This window comes from Solanum stenotomum, chromosome 8 (genome assembly GCF_019186545.1).
Source record: "Solanum stenotomum isolate F172 chromosome 8, ASM1918654v1, whole genome shotgun sequence".
Taxonomy (NCBI): domain Eukaryota; kingdom Viridiplantae; phylum Streptophyta; class Magnoliopsida; order Solanales; family Solanaceae; genus Solanum; species Solanum stenotomum.
The window spans coordinates 13,026,820-13,044,990 of record NC_064289.1 but is presented as its reverse complement, the minus strand read 5'-3'; the positions used below and the strand labels follow the sequence as shown (position 1 = coordinate 13,044,990).

The 18,171-nt window shown below is 33.2% G+C and overlaps 1 protein-coding gene across 2 annotated transcripts; it reads right to left on the bottom strand.

The window, feature by feature from the left end:
• On the bottom strand, nucleotides 1-5,368 carry LOC125874337 (EG45-like domain containing protein). 2 transcript variants are annotated; one of them, XM_049555211.1, is made up of 4 exons: nucleotides 5,315-5,368; nucleotides 1,603-1,715; nucleotides 895-1,195; nucleotides 1-147 (listed from the first exon to the last, which is right to left on the bottom strand). In XM_049555211.1, exons 2-4 carry the CDS (start codon nucleotides 1,712-1,714, stop codon nucleotides 141-143), a joined length of 420 nt encoding a protein of 139 aa, XP_049411168.1. In that variant the 5' UTR covers nucleotide 1,715; nucleotides 5,315-5,368; the 3' UTR covers nucleotides 1-140. The 2 variants fall into 2 exon arrangements, with proteins under 2 accessions (XP_049411168.1, XP_049411169.1); XM_049555212.1 differs by lacking the exon at nucleotides 5,315-5,368 and adding an exon at nucleotides 5,011-5,086.
• Between the last annotated feature and the right edge of the window lie 12,803 nt (nucleotides 5,369-18,171).

The window sequence follows — 18,171 nt, the reverse complement described above, 5'->3', positions numbered from 1 at the left end:
GATTCAACGTATAATTAGTCAATGACTAATATTAATAACTGACGGATTAATCAAAGATTCATTCTAGAATATTATAGATATAATTAGTCAGATTTTCTAGAATATATAGAATGTGGCTCCCACGTCCTGTACCAATATTTCTACACCCTGCAATAATAAAGCAGACAGTTCATATCCATCAGTTTTATAATATACAAATTACTTTTATTTTCTTTTTTGAAAAAGATATATATATATATATATATAAGAAATAATTATAGACAATTATCCATACTAATTGAAATTAGTAACATGCAACAACAAAAATAAACATTCTATGTCAGGTAAGTCGCACTGATAGTGTAAGATTTTCATTAATTTGCCAGTTGATATATAAGTTAAATACATTAAATTTATGAGAATGAACGTGAATTTAGCATGAAGGAAAATCTTGGAGCAACGATATAGGTCACAGGTTTTAAATTTGAGAATCAACCAATAATGCTTATCATTATATATATAAAAAAAACAAAATATAGTGATAAACTAGTTTTTATCGTCAAATCGAGTTTTATTGTTGTATATGTCAGGATAGGGTAATAGGTTGCCTACACTACACCCCTTGATCAAGTGCGGAAATCTACATGCATATCAAAATACAGTACATCAAAAATAATTTTTAATAGAAATTAGTTAATGATAATTGCTTAATCATCGCTAAATATGTTTTTTAAAAACAATTAACACTCTTTGTAAATGTCCCTAGAGTCTATATCGACATTGGATCCAATGACAATTAACTAATGTCAGTAAAAGTTTTAACTCCATGTGCATGCTGCTAAAAGTTGTTTTTGTTGTAGTGATACCTGAATATAGCATATAAATTGGATCTAGGAAATATAAAATATTACTTACTGTCTGAAATCAATATTGAGTGAAGGTGTATTTGGAAGAGCAATGGCAGCTAAAGCAGCATTAGAAAGAACCATGGTGGTTCCTTCTTTAGTTGGCCTTGATTGTGATGTTTTTGCCCTATCAACTATCTTTATTTGAATTGTTTCTCCAGCTTTACATGCTTTAGGCAACACTGAATTAATACAACTGATCAAATATTGTCTTCCACATGCTGCCCCATTGTCCCATATTCCTTCCCCTGCTGCTGCAAAGAAGTTGCTTGATGGGAATTGTGTTGGATCATTCCCAAAACACTCCGTCGCTGCGCCACCAATATATTACTTGTCATGTATCACTTTTCGATCGAATAGAAAAAAGTCAATTACTACATGGATATAATTGGGACCATCTATTGTTTGAGGTGGTAATGGTTGTAAAATAGACAAATACAAGGGGTGATTAATAATTAGGTTTAAGGAGATCTAAAAAAAAACGAGTCAAATTTAAAGTCGATTACATGAATTTTCACGGTAAGACTAATATAGATAAATGTGATATGATGTATACATTACACCCGACCCCCTTGAGGTAGCCTGTAATGTAGCTAGGTAGGTTATCTACATTACAATATTTCTTTAGAGTACCTATGATTATGTGAGAACGTAATCCAAGATGTTTCATGAACTATCTTTAGTTTACGAGCGAAAAGTTAATTTATTTGTAACTTACGTGTATATGGTGGCTTATACTGGCTGGCAGTTCCAAGATCAGCTTGTGATGCATGAAATAGTTGAGCAAATAAGAAGAATATAGGCAGCCATATTGATGAAACCTTTGACATCCTAAAAAAAGCAAACAAGTTTTATATAAATATATACAGTATTTAGGCTTGTTATAATTTGCAGTATTTTCGACTTTATATATAGTATATACAAGAAACAATGAGTGTGATATAATTAATTATTTTTAAAAGAATTTTTGGTCAACCCTTTATAATATACAAATTCTCAGATTTCACTTAATATCATGATTAAAAGTTGCACCTAATAACTCTCACCTCTAAATTCTCCAATTTCGGCAAAACTCAATGTTTTGATTAAATCATAAAACGATGATATATATATCAAAATTCAATATCTTAATTCACAAAATTTATAACGTTTAAATTTTGAGTTTGTCACATTAATCACATCTAATAGACAATTAGCTTCAAAGGGAGAAGGTATAATATATATTTTTCTTTTTTTCAGTTTAAACATTAATGGACCATGGTAGATTTCAGTTTATAAGACATCACATTTATTAATTGGACATCAATTCAAAGTTTAACTCCTTCGTATTTTACTTAATGAATCTCTCACATCTAGAAATTAAAGAGAAAAAACCCTACTTTGAACATACAATTAATATGTAGGGAAAAGAATAGGGGAAATGTACCTTTCAATAATATTACATTTGAAAAGAGAACATTTATGTGCCATGTAACACATCTTTTCACATAGAGAATGGAGAATCATTTATAATTATTCAAGACTATAAGAACTAACAAACCAACTACACATACTAATAATAAATGTAACTCATGTATATATATTCTCTCGGTTCACTTTTACTTCTCCCTTTTCGAGAGTTAAACAGTATAAATTGATCAACATTTTAAAATGTATTTTTTAATTATATTAATATGAGAATAATTGCAGTTTATAGTATTTTTGTATAGTCTTCAAACATCCAATTTTTAAATTTAAACTATTAAATTAATTTTAATTCAATTTAATTCTAAAGTTTAGTCAAATAATTGTAATCTGTACATATTAATTACAAAAGTTTTGAGATTGACATTGTTTTAGCAATGTTTGACTTTCTTTTAATACTAGTTTTTTATTTTTGAGTTTTTTCCATGGCTACCTAAAAGTTTCGTGTTTGTATAGTCAGTTATTAATAGAATAACTGAGGCGGATTCAAAATTTAAAAATCCTAATATTGAAATATGTTCGTGCATTCTAGAATTATGCAACTTTTTTAGGAAAAGAATATTCGAAGAGGTATAGGGTAATAAGCAGACCATTTCTTAGTGCATGTGAATATAGGTGGATTAATAAATATACAAAGAGAACAAATCATGTGAAACAAAAATGAAGAAATGTATAAAGCAATTTTTTGGGTCAATAAACGGCTGCCGATTTCTTAGAATGTATTTAATTTGGCTATAATTAATTAATCCATACTCTATAGTCTATAGTAGTTCTATGATTTGTTTTCGATTGCAATGATCGTGCCGAAAAACTTAAAGAATTCGAGATATCTAGTTAAGAGTAAAGCAGTCTCATCTAGGGGTGTCAATGAGATAGTTCTGGTCAGTTATTTTTTTTAAGTTATATCATCCCAATTTTTCAGTTATTTTATAATATATAACCAAAATTACATTTTTTTAAAACCATCCCAATCATATCGGTTTCTCTTCAATATCGGTACGGTTCGGTTAATTTTCATTTTTTTTTACTTTTAAAATATCACCTCAAAATATACTACTATTAAAGTATTTCTTTCGCAAATATGTTCTTGAAGAAGCACTTTAATTCTTCATCAAGAAGACAATAATGCAAAACCATATTACCGTATTGTTTGATACAGTATCTATTACAATATCTTTAATTTTAAACTTAATTAAGTAAAGGTTAATGAAAGAGCAAAGACCCAAAGTTGTCTAGTCACTAGAGGCCTAAGACCTAGGTTATATTTATATTTATATATTATATGTTAACATATTGTTAATGTATAAAATATATTTACATGTAAAGTTATTTGGTTCGATTAGAAATTTTTTCTATTTTTTTCATAAATTAAAAAGATCATTCCAATTGTTCGGAACGATTATACACTTAAATAAAAGTTTACGTGTTTATTGAAAAAATAAAATAAATCGGTTAACCTTATGTGGCTTAATATCCACTATCACGTAAGTATATTGTTGGACTTACAATCAATATTCCTAAGAATTTGTCGTTAAATTTGGTGATCTACTTCAATCATATAACAATAATCTCCTTGTACTTTCTGTTTTTATCATTCTATTTTAATTATATGTATTACATCTTAATTATCTGTCAAATCATTTTTCAATATTATTGAGTCAAGATATCTTAATTATCAACATTTAATCACCACAATCTCGTCTAATCTCACATTAATTTCATTGTACTTGTACTAACAAAACTTTAAGAATATGTACTCTATTTTTCCTCTATTTATCTTAAAATCTTATTCAAATTTTTTTATTGACACTCCCACTATTAAATTCGAAGACTCAATCAATACACGATATAATTAATTCATAAAATTGTAAATACTTCATATACATACTAAAGTAAGTTGTAAGTAACTTTTTATATTTAATTAAAAAGTTTTGGTCAAGGTTAATCATTATGTTAGAACACACTAAAACAAATTAGTAGTCTACTCTACACCAAAAAATAATTATTCACATGCACATGTTGTATAGTAGACACATCAAAGCACAATCTTTAAACAATTCTCAATTTAATTATTGAATCCCTAAAATCAATCAAAAATGTGAAGGATTTATCGGAGTGATGGACGGTCACTCAACATGGATGGCCAGAGAAATTACTATTTGTTTAAAAGCGACTTGCAATTTTTAACATTCTTTATATAATTCGATCTTGAAGTTTGGGCAGGTCATAGATTTGCACATTTATCAACTTAATTTTTTTTTACTAATTTAATTCAGTTTGTCTAAAAATTGTGCTGATATACATCGCAGATTAATTCATGAGAAATCTTGTAGAAAAATATATTAGATACTCAAATCAATAATGAATTTTTTTTAAAAAAAAAAACTAATAAGAATTGAACGAGCTAGTTATGCCCCATTTGTTAGGTGCCGATTTATCTCAACTAACAATTGATACGCTTAATTATTAACTCATTTGATTCGTCCATTTGACACCCCTAATTTTCGTCTAAGAAGATTTGCTAAAGATTTGTTATTAGCCTACAATTTTGTGGAACCAATCAGATGAAATTCACAAAAAAAAAAAAAAAAAAAAAAAGGAATTGGGAAGAATATTGGGGTAAAAACTAAAAAAAAAGTCATAAATTAATAGAAAGACATACCTTGATAAGCTTTTGATATAGAGATCTAGATGAATAATTCCTGCAAAATAGTTGAAGAATTAATATTAGATAGGTGATTAAAGAGTGGGCCTTAAGGACTTAAAAGGAAATAAAATAATTGAAGAATTAAGATTAGATAGGTGATTGAAGAATGGGCATTAAAGGACTTAAAAAGGAAATAAAATAATTGAAGAATTAAGATTAGATAGGAGAATAAAGAATGGGCATTAAAGGACTTGGAGATAAAATCTTGAAATTTAATTGGATTAATAATAATTATGAGATTTTTAGATATCTTATTTACCCCAAAAAAGAAGCTTAGAGGCAATCAATTTAGATACTTGATTGACGGATGCTTTCACAACATTAAAAACGTAACCTTATAAGCAAAAGTTAACAAAAAAAGGGTATACGTGGGTGGTAAAATTAGTTCAAAAAAATATAATTCGTTCAATTTATTTATATTTAAGCGGTGATCGTTTATTTATTAGTTTAATCTATTTAAATCATTTAAAATATATCTTAACCTACCACCCATGAGACTGTTAATATTTTGATTTGACTGATATATTAATTATGTTTATTGGACACTTTGCTTCTTTCATACAACCGTCTATTCTAACAATCATATTAAAATCATTGCGTAGTGAAGGAATAATGAGAAGGTAATTTTTTAGTTTGCAATTGCTTAATGTGTAAAAAAGTATATCTATAGTTAAATCATATAAACAAGTAGTGATTGATCCAAACGTAATATTTACTACTTTAATACTTCTTTCGTTTCAGTAACATTTTTTCTATTTCAGTCAATTTTAAAAGAATAACATATTTTCTATATTTAATATTAACAATTTAAGTATAAACTATTTATTGTAAATTTAATAAGATGATTTATATATAACCACACAAAATGTTTATTTTAATAATTCTTTCGTTCCGATAACACTTTTTCTATTTTAGTTCATTTTAAAAGAATTACACATTTTCTATATTTAGCAATAATAATTTAATTTTAAAATACCTATTTTAAATTTAATAAGATAATTTATATATAACCACACAAAATATTTATTTTTTAATATTTCTTTCGTCCCGATAACACTTCTCTATTTTAGTCCGTTTTGAAAAAGTAACATATTTTCTATATTTAGCATTAACAATTAAAAAAGTAACACTTTTCTATTTTAGTCCGTTTTGAAAAAGTAACATATTTTCTATATTTAGCATTAACAATTAAAAAAGTTACACTTTTCTATTTTAGTCTGTTTTGAAAAAGTAACACTTTTCTGTTACTTTTCTACTAGACTCGTTTTGATACATCGAGATCAACGAACTAAGCTCTGATACCAACTTTGTCACTGCCCAGACCGTCGTGATTGACACTCACACTAACCCTCCGGTGGGAGAACCACTACTACAACTCAAACCAAGCAACTAAACCAAAAACTAAAGCATTTAAGTTACAGAAGCAAGTTAAATAGCTAAAGACTAAAGTTCCCATAAACTTTCAAAAGATCTAACAACTAAACAATGTGGAAAATACACCTAGAACCTGAAAGTCAATGTACCAAAACATCTAAAGTTCAACAAGTCTAAACAAGAAGGGATACAGTCCCAAACTAATGCACTAATAACTAACTAGAAAGTCTAAGTCCGAAATGGTAGACATAGACGAAAGAGAACTCATGGCAGCCCAGAAGAATTGGCTCACTCTTGAATTTGAACGATCACTGATCTTCTAAGTGAGGTCTGCCAATAGCCGTCGGAAGATGCCCTGTACTCAACAAAAATAAGAGCAAGTGCAGTATCAGTACACAACCACAGTGTACTGGTAGGATCACGTGGCAGGCTATCACACTAAGTGTAACATAAGCTAGTCAATACAACATTATAATCACATGCATATATCGAACATATACAATATTATCAACATTTATGAATAACGAACAACTTCACATTTCTTAAGATACACAATTATGACAAGTCATTGGTCCTCTCATGGAACCCAAACTCAAACAATTAGCATACCGAAACGTGGTACCCGATCAAATATTTATGCCGGAACGTGGCAATTGATCCCATAATTATGCTGGAACGTGGTTAGTTATGCCGAAACGTGGCAACCAATCCATTCAACACACCACAACCACAAGTATCTTCTCAAGTTCACACAGTTTAGTCATGATTCATGGCATTCATCATTCCTCTATCTCATTTCCAACAAGCATGATCAATAATGCAACGTTCTTATACATGCAAGTATCATAATGAAACAAGAACACACATACATCACACAATCATAGAATTATAACAATCACCTACTTCAAAACAAGCTTAAAACCCTAAAAACTTGATCCTTCCATTTTCGGATTCGTTCCGCTTGTTCTTAGTCTACAAACAATTAATATAATACGGGAATCAATTAACAATCACTAATTACCCAGATTACTAACAATTCTAATAATCCTAAATCATACCCATGATCCCAATTATCCCAACTAGGGTTGTTTTCACCATAAATTCTAGATCAAAATCCTCCCCCATCGATATTTACCTATTAGATTATGTTCTACGATTGAAAAATGAATTCGGAGAGTTAAAATCATACATTTAGTCTCAAGAATGGTGAAAAACGGTCAAGAACTCATATGGGGTCATCTCCTAGCTCTCAAAGTCGAAGAGTGTAGAATAAAGTCGTTTTGGAGTTTATTTACGACTTTAAGTCGCATTTGGCCCGCCAAGCGGCCTTCACCCCGCTACAGTAGCACTGCCAGAGCGACCAAAACCACCGCCAAAGCGGCTTGCACTAAACAGTGAGCTATTTTAATAATTTCATGACCCCCATTTACAACACACTTTTAACCAACAATGCTCAGAAAATATCGTTCACGCTAAGATCAATAACGGGGGTTCTACTCACCCGAATTCAATTCCGTAAAGTCGTACGAATTCCTTAACGACATATCTAACTACTAATGTAATCAAAATCATAAATAAGTCACCCGATTGTTACCAAATTTCCATACACCTCAAAGACTCCGATTTCGTCCAAATATGGACTAGGTTGGAAAATTCCAAGTTACTACGAAAAAGTTTTCCAACCTAAAATATTTTCCCATTGGCTTTTCTATAAAGACGGAACCCGGTCGTTAAAATATATACCAATTTACCCATCACTCATCCCTGAGTGATAAACTTATGAAAAATAGGTTACGGAAGGAATGAAGTAGTACCTGAATCGACGAACAATTGGGGATACTTGTCTCGCATGTCCTTCTCGATTTCCTAAGTAGCTTCCTCAACTAGACAATGGTTAAATTGAACCTTCACGGACTTAATATCTTTGGTCCTCAACTTGCTCACATCACGATCAAGAATTGTAATCGGTTCCTCCTCATATTTGAGGTCTTTGTCTAACACAATTGAGTCTCATTTAATGATGTAATCCCCTTCACCATGGTATCTCTTCAACATGGACACATGAAATACCAAATGAACTCCCGATAAATTAGAAGGTAAAGTCAATCTATACACCATCGATCCTACACATTTAAGAACTTCAAAGGGACCAATGTATAGCGGACTTAACTTACCTTTTTTGCCAAATCTCATCACCCATTTCATGGGTGATACCTTAAGAAGAACATTCTCACCGATTTGAAACGTCATGTCTCTTACCTTATGTTCTGCATACTTCTTCTGTCTACCATGGGCTGCTAAAAGCTTAGCTTGAATACTCCTTACCTTATCTTGAGCGTCCTTCACTAAATCAACCCTCAAAGGTTTCACATCTCCAGCCTTGAACTAACCTATAAGTTATCTACATCCCCTTCCATATAATGCCTCAAATGGTGTCATATCTATGCTGGAATGATAACTATTATTATAAGAGAATTCACACAAAGGTAAGAACTTATCCCATTGTCCTTCAAATCAATCACACATGCCCTCAACATGTCTTCTAACACTTGAATAGACCTCTCTGACTGTCCGTCTGTCTGTGGATGAAACGCTGTACTAAAAGTGAGTTGCTTGCCTAATTCATCATGCAATTTCATCCAAAACTTGGATGTGAATTACGTACCACAGTCTAAGATGATAGAGAGAGACACCCCATGCAACCTCACTACCTCTTTCACATAAACCTTAGCCAATTGTTCAGCATTATAATCTATTCTTACCGGAATAAAATAGGCCGACTTAGTCAATCTATCAACCACTACCCAAATAGAATCAAACTTCTCCAAAGTCTTGGAAGACCAACCATAAAATCCATGGCTATTCTTTCCCACTTCCATTCCGGAATTGACATTCTTTGAAGAAAACTTATAGGCCTTTGGTGTTCATACTTCACATGTTGGCAATTTTGACACTTAGACACAAACTCCATTATATCCTTCTTCATGTCCGACCACCAATAAAGTCGCTTCAAATCTCGATACATCTTGGTCACACCCGGATGAATAGAATATCGCGAACCATGAGACTCTATCAACAACTTTTGAATCAAATCATCAACTCGGAAAGCACAAATTCTTCCATTGAAACTAAGTACACCTTCCGCATCAAAAGTGGTCTCTTGTGCCATACCAATCACAATTTTCTTTCTAAGCTCCTCCAAATACTCATATTCAAATTGTTTGGCCTTGATCTCCTCAATGAACGTGGCCTCACTTCAATACTAGCTAACACCCCACCTCTTTCTGAGATGCCCATAGACTTCAAGGTCTGAATTTCCTTAGCCAAAGGTCGCTTGGTTACACTCAAGCAAGCTAAACTATCCATACTCACCGCTTTTCGAATCAAAGCGCCTGCCACCATATTAGCCTTACCCGAATGGTATTGAATGGTGACGTCATAATCTTTAAGTAACTTCATTCACCTTCGTTGTCTCAAATTCAAATCCTTTTGAGTGAACACATGCTGCAAATTGCGATGATCAGTAAATAACTCACACTTAACACCATAAAGGTAATGCCGCCAGATCTTAAGAGCAAACACTATCGCTGTCAACTCTAAATCATGTGTTGGATAATTCCTCACATACACCTTCAATTGACACAATGCATAAGTTATAACATTCTTATCTTGCATCAACACAGCACCCAAACCAGAATGTGAAACATCACAATAAATAATAAAATATTTACCTTCAACCGGTAATGCTAGGATAGGTTTGGTGGTCAAAAGAGTCTTGAGCTTTTGGAAGCTCTCCTCATATTTTTCAGTCCATTTAAATAGTATCTCTTTTTTGGTCAAATCAGTCAAGTGAGTGGCAATAAAAGCAAAGTTCTTCACAAATCGACGATAATAGCTAGCGAGTCCCACAAAACTACTAACTTCAGTCATAGAACTTGATCGAACCCAATTCTTAACCGCTTCAATCTTTTGAGAATCTACCATTACCCCTTCTTTTGAAACTATATGTCCCAAAAATGCCACAGAAGTCAACCAAAATACACACTTAGAAAATTTCGCATATAACTTTTGCTTCCCAAGAACACCCAAAACAATACGAAGATAGTCAGCATGTTCTTCCTCACTTTTCGAATAGACCAAAATATCATTAATAAAGACTATGACGAAAGAATCAAGAAATGGCTGGAATACCCCATTCATTAAACTCATAAAAGCTGCAGGCGCATTAGTTAAACCAAACGACATAACCAAAAACTTATAGTGCCCATAGCGGGTTCTAAATACCGTTTTGGACACATCCTCAGGCCTAATTTTCAACTGATGCTAGTCAGACCTTAGATCAATCTTAGAGAAAACTAATGCACCTTGCAATTGGTCAAAAAGATTATCTATTCGAGGCAAAGGATACTTGTTTCGAATAGTGACTCTATTCAATTGTCGGTAATCTATACACATTCTCATACTACCATAATTTTTTTTAACAAACAAAATTGGGNNAATACACACTTAGAAAATTTCGCATATAACTTTTGCTTCCCAAGAACACCCAAAACAATACGAAGATGGTCAGCATGTTCTTCCTCACTTTTCGAATAGACCAAAATATCATTAATAAAGACTATGACGAAAGAATCAAGAAATGGCTTGAACACCCCATTCATTAAACTCATAAAAGTTGCAGGTGCATTAGTTAAACCAAAAGACATAACCAAAAACTTATAGTGCCCATAGCGGGTTCTAAATACCGTTTTGGACACATCCTCAGGCCTAATTTTCAACTGATGTTAGTCAGACCTTAGATCAATCTTAGAGAAAACTGATGCACCTTGCAATTGGTCAAAAAGATCATCTATTCGAGGCAAAGGATACTTGTTTCGAATAGTGATCCTATTCAATTATCGATAATCTATACACATTCTCATACTACCATAATTTTTTTTAACAAACAAAATTGGGCACCCCATGGGGAAGCACTAGGACAAATAAATCTCTTATCAAGAAGCTTTTGGATTTGAGCCTTAAGCTCTCTCAATTCTGTTGGAGCCATGTAATATGGAGGGGTAGAACTGGGGCACATACCAGGCTCTAAATCAATGCAGAAATCTATATTTCTATCTGGAGGCATATCAGGCAAGTCATTAGGAAACACTTCTCTAAATTTTGACACCACAGGAATAGACTCAAGATGGAGTCTCAATCTCGACATCCATAACATGAGCCAAATAAGCCAAACAACCGTGCTCTACCAATTTTCTAGCCCGAATGAAAGATATGATCTTAGCTTGCTTAGGCTTGTACACTTCTTTCCACTCTAATTTTTCCCGTCCCGTAATTTCTAAAGTTATAGACTTAGTATTACAATTAAGCACATCATAATAGGGGGGTAACCAAGTCATGCCTAAGATTATATCAAAATCAGGCATATCCAAAATCATCAATGTTGACACCAATTTTGACCCTCCCGATAGGAATTAATTTACGAGCTTCTTAATTCCAAAACGATTTAGAATAATTAGTTCTATAAAATTCAAATACTTTTCAAAGTCATTTTAAGTGATCTTAGGCGATTTTCATAATTTATAAATAATAAATATATTTCATATAATTATATATGTAATTAGTATATCTTATGAATATTCTAAAATCACCTCAAAAGAATTTAGTTTTACTTAAATACTTTATTAAATTAATTTTGTCTACCTTAGTAGTCTATATTTCGAGTCTTTAGTTTATAATTAAGTTAATTATTTTATCTTGTTAAAACAAAAAAGCTCGTAAATTAATTATATTAATTTGTCCTATTTGAATTCTAGTCATTTTCTACTTGCATTCAATTCATTTTAAAAGCCAAGATTTTGGGGGCCATTTACAATTCCCAGCAGCCCACTCCATCCCCACCTCCAACCAACCCATCCAGCCCAACTCTTCACCCGACCTAATTCCCTTCAATCCAGCCCATCAATTACAACACCAAAAAGCTCAATTATTTAATTACAACTCCAACAATCAGCAACAATACAACAACATTTCTTAGACATTCCAAAACACATTCCCAGCAATACAATACGTACATCAGTTCCCAAATAACCCAAAATCACCCAGACTCGCTTATTTTCTTCTTCAGCGAAAACGACAACAAACAGATGACAGCGTTAACAGCAATTGTGTTGTCGTCTTCTTCTTTTTCCCTCTCAGATCCATACATTATCAAGCACACGCTCCGTCCCCCTTTTCCCTTTTGGAATAAGTCAAAACCTTAAGGGAAAGGTGTTTGTCCGAATTGAGGAAGGAATTCAAATTTTAAATTTGGAATTGGCCCCAAATTTTAACCCTATTCCCTCTACAATCTACCCTAATTTTCTCATATATATAGCATATTCTGTTCATTTGTAGGGAGGGGATTTTTGTGTGAGAAAAGTGGGGAGATTTTTTTTGTTGTTGGAAATTTGTAGAGCAAAAACACACATAATAGCTTAAGCGAAAATAACTAAGATATATATACTAAATACTCCAAGAAAAACAGAGGAAATACTTAATTTTGGTGTTAGAGTTTGATATCTCTACCCAAACGTTCTGATTCGTTGTTCGTATTCGAGTCTCAGTGTAGTGGAGGTCGTTGTGTTGCTCGTCCTATTCCCATTTCACTGCACACAAGAAGGTAATGCCTCCTCCATCATAATATTTTCCTTGTCTTTTCTTCTATTATAAAAATGATAATTTTTCCTGTCGGAGAGCCATATTAAGTGACTGGTTCGTTGTTAGTGGTCGAGTTAGTGATTTATTAATGCGATATTCTGTTCTTTATATATTATATTGATTTGATTTTGATGTCAAATTAGTGTCTTGTTTCCGTATTAGCATCGTTGCTCTTATGCTCCTTAGTTTGAACTCGTTTTTGCTATTTTACTTCTTGTATGTTTGCCTTTATGTCTTTGAGTCTTTTTTTTTCTTGCAGTATGTTGGTTTCATTACAAAAAAATTAAGATCATCTTTCTATTCTTTTATTTCAAAAAAATAAGGGAAAATCTTTTTAATATATATATATATATATAGTTGATATGGGAGTTGTATCTCGTGTCATTTATCATTTGTTGGACATAGTAGTCATTAGCTTCTATTCAATTTTATTTCCTTTTTGTGTTTGTTTTCATGCTTGTTTTCTATGTTTTAAGCTCAGTTAACGGTCATTCGGCCAAGTCCCATTTCAGTCTTCTTTATCTAAAATATGGCATGATTCTTTTGTTTGTTTGAAGCTTATTTTCTGCTTGTAATGGATTTGGTATCGATCGTTAATTGTTTAAGCTCGTTTGGGTTTCTCAATAGCATCCAGATTTAGGTCATGTTGAAATATTTTTAGAACACATTAAATTTCTATCTCATGTTAGTGTGCTATGGTGTGCGTTTGTTAAGGGTTAAATAAATGTTAAGTCGATTTTAACATCGAGATTAGCTTCTGTCCAATTCCATTCTAGATTTCGATAAGAGATTTTCATCATTTTAGCCTGAAAGTTCCATGGAAAATCTATGCTTTGATGTCTGGTCTCTAGTCCATAATTAAACTTTGTGAGCTGATTACTCAATATTAATTGCTCTTGAGATTGTGTTACTTGGTTTGATTATGAAGATTAATTCTAGTCTTATGGGTCTGAAATTTATATGTATGTATTTGTTAGATGGTACCTTACTGGTACTCTTTCTTTTCTTTATTTTTATTTTTGAAAGTATATGTAAAGTTGGTTATGTTCTCATATTTGCCTCCTATGAATTAATTTCGTGAGCTAATAATTTCTTAACTGTCATAGCTTTATTTTTTCCTTGCTAACTAGTTTTATTTTCTCTTGTTTATTGTTAACAATTGTGGAGGATTCCATTGGGATCCAAATCCCTTTCTTGCATCACCAATTGGGCCACTTAGTCCCAAATCATTTTCGAGTCAGCCCTTTTTCGAATAAAACACTGAGGAACAGGTTTCAGGCGCCCGTATACATTAAGTATACGATAAAGTGCAACAGATTGGAGAATTAAAATTCTAGGCCGAGGGCCCACTCTTTATTTCAAATTGTATTTGTTATTGAGCCTGAGCTCATTTAGTCATTATTATTATTTCAATTAGAACTATAGGATAGGTGAAAGAATTGGGCCTAAGGCCCAAAGATAAAATATATTGCTTTAATATTAGATTAGGACAGGTGCGGGTGACTCAGGTGGGCCAGGGGCCCAAAACGAAAATGGACCCAAATACTGGCCCATGCGGATNAGCTCTTTTTCGGATAAAGCACTGAGGAACAGGTTTAAGGCGCCCGTATACATTAAGTATACAATAAAGTGCAGCAGATTGGAGAATTAAAATTCTAGGCCGAGGGCCCACTCTTTATTTCAAATTGTATTTGTTATTGAGCCTAAGCTCATTTAGTCATTATTATTATTATTTCAATTAGAAATATAGGACAGGTGAAAGAATTGGGCCTAAGGACCAAAGATAAAATATATTTCTTTTATATTAGACTAGGACAGGTGCGGGTGACTCAGGTGGGCCAGGGGCCCAAAACGAAAATGGACCCAAATACTGGCCTATGCGGATAGGAAAACTAAATTTGGGCCCAAGTCTCTTTCCCTCTTTGTTGTATTATATTTGTTTACTCGTTATTATTTGCTATTAATCTTAAGGTTTTAAGAAATATCAAATCCCCAAAAGACAACCATTTTAAATTAATCACTTAACTAAATTATTCGTCTTTTACTTGACTTAAAATAAATAAATAAATTTTACAAAATGTTTTCACTTAGATAATATCTCAATATTTTTCTCCCTTAAAATGATCCTAACTATAAAAATTTGCTCAAATCGAATTAAGTTAAATTACTTTAGCCAATAATTAATTATCGAATAATCGCGTATTAGCGGGCATTTCGACTGCTTTTAAACCCTTCCCGAAATGCTAATAAGAACCTCGAACCTCCTTGAATATTTTCATTAGATTTCTGTTTTAATCATTTGAGGAAATAGTTTTCTTGATTTTTCTTTAAAATTAATTTTATATTTTCTAAATAAAACAACCAAATCAACCCAGGTCCAAAAACCCATAAACAAAATAGGACAAGCACGATAGACATGGATGACTATGACTAACTCTCCAATTGGGGTAGAAACATGGATAGAGGAATCAAGTATATCACAAATCATATCAAACTTTGAGGCGAATCTCACGAATATATATGAATAAGTAGAACCCGGATCAAATAACATATTAGTCATTCGATCACAGACAAGAATTGTACATGTGATCACTGCGTCAGACGCCTCTACCTCATTCTTGCCCGAAAAGGCATAACATTGACCCCTATCATCTTGACGAGCCACTTCTCTACCTGGTTGCAAGTTACCGTTGTCTACATTACCATTTTCTCTACCTCTACGGCCTCGCTGATTACCTCCTCGCCTACCTTATGGACGTTCTCTACCATTATTACCATTTTCCACGGTTACTACTACTCTAGACTGCTGCAGCACGGAATCTAACACACATGGGTAGGAACAATCTCTCATCATATGCCCAGACTCTCCACAATTGTAACAAATATGATCAAAAGATGGCATGCTGCCTGCTGAAGGTGCGACTCCTTGGCTTTCCTGAATCAAATTATGTAATAGAGTTCAGATTAGTTACCTGTAGAGGCGGAAATAGTGGACTGAATTGGCTTGGCTGCAAGTGTTGGCTTTCCGGACCCTCTAGAGTAAGAACCTTGAAAGTTACCCGAGTTCTTGGCCCTTTTTGCCAATGCCTTAGCTTGATCGTCTCACCTCACCCCCTCCACTTTCTTAGCATAGTCTGTTACCTCATTGACGCTCCTCCCTACAGAATTCACATTAATAGATAATACTTGCAACTCAGAATTTAGTCCCCTAATAAACAATCAGATTCTCTCTTTCTCAGTAGTCACCAATTGAGTAGCATGTCTAGACAAAGCATGGAACTTGGACTCATAAGCAGCCACAGTCATACCACCTTGCTCCAAATCCATGAACTCATCTTTCTTGCGACCCCTTAAAGTCCTAGGCACATATTTCTCCAAAAACAGAGCATGAAACAGGTCCAAGAGAGTGGAGGTATGGTTGAAGATCTACATTCCATATAAGCTATCCATCACTGCTTACCCTCACCTTGAAGTTGAAAGGATGCAAACTCAACCCCATGTTGACGGACAATTCCCAACTTATGAAGCCTCTCATAGAAATCTAAGATAAATTCATAAGAATCCTCATTCTCAGACTCAAGAAACACAAGAAGCTTTAGTTTCAAAAATTTAGACAACATTTAATACTCATTACCAGTTGATCTTAGGTATATTTATATACCCAAGTAGTCGGAATTGGCCCACGAAGTGATGATGTTTGATGACAATCTTGATGTATTAGGTTGAATTCTAGTTTAATTGATGATGATTGCATACTTACACACGTGATTAGTTTTTTCAGGAAATATTGATGGGATATGAATTAGGAAGATGGAAGAAGGAGCAAGGAGATGCAGGAAAATGGCTAAGGCAACAATCACCAGTGGCTGATGCACTGGTTGGCGCAGCGCGCCACTACTGGTACTTCAGAGAGCCTGTTGAGGCGTACTGAGAGGCGCGACGCGCCAGGAGGAAAACCTCAGAGGCACTGCTTAGGCGCTCTGCTTAGCGCGGCGCGCCAGGAGCTAAATGAGGAAAGATATGTTTTAGCGCGATAAGGGGCGCGACACGCCACATGTTCTCCGACTTTAACAAGTTTTTAACATAAGATAGGATTTCTTATTTGAGTAGGATTGGTTACCAACTTTTCCTACTAGTATAAATAGATCCTTAGGGCTTCAAAAATGGGGAGACTTTTGATTTAGTGTGCAAGGGCAAGAATTCAAGTTTGTAATAGGTTTTGATTATTTAACTCTTTTATTTTTCAGAAATTGCATGAACTATAGTATTTTCTTGTTTTCTAATAGCATGAGTAGATAAACGCCTTAATTCTGGGGCTGTAGCTATGAATTATGTGTTGAATGTTTGAGGCTTTATGAATTGATTTCCGGTTGTCAATCCAAATTACTTCTATATTCTTGTTTTACTATTTTACGCTTGCGCACCATAAAATAAATCTAGTGTCTAATCTTAAAATCGAAAGAAGAGGGATTAGATAGACCAGACAATATAGAGAGTTCGGTCCACCCATTGAATTGAGGTGATTAGTGTTCAGGAGTGACACGCAGATGAACACCTTGCTTGGTTATGAAATAGGATGAAATATATATGCTCGCCAGTTAGTTTATTTATCCTTTTTCAACGATGTAGTTAGATGGCTAACTGGGGTAGGTGGAGAGACGGGTCGTACCATCAACCCTATAAACCAGTAATTTGACAACTGAAGTGAATTCTAAGCCGATGATATGATACATAATATTCATTGTATGTTGCAGCCCTGGAATTGTTTTTAAACTTGCTTGAACCATATTATATCAAAGTTGTTCACAATTAGCTACTTTCAATTAGTGCATAATTATTAGTAGATACTTAACTAAATCACAACTCTTAAAAAGGTTACTTGGTTACTTTTAGTTGTAGACTTGAGTGAATATAAGTTGATCATAAGTCCATTGGGAACGATAACTCGTTTCTTGAATAATCTATACTACTTATACGACCACGTACACTTGCGTGTATTTTGGGAGTGACACCAGTCATAACAGAACCCAACAAAGAACGAAAGAA

Coding starts and splice junctions, on each gene's coding strand:
- LOC125874337 (XM_049555211.1), bottom strand. CDS start 1,714: ATGTCAAAGGTTTCATCAATATGGCTGCCTATATTCTTCTTATTTGCT. Junction 1,196..1,602: donor GTATAAGCCACCATATACAC/GTAAGTTACAAA, acceptor TTGGTGGCGCAG/CGACGGAGTGTTTTGGGAAT.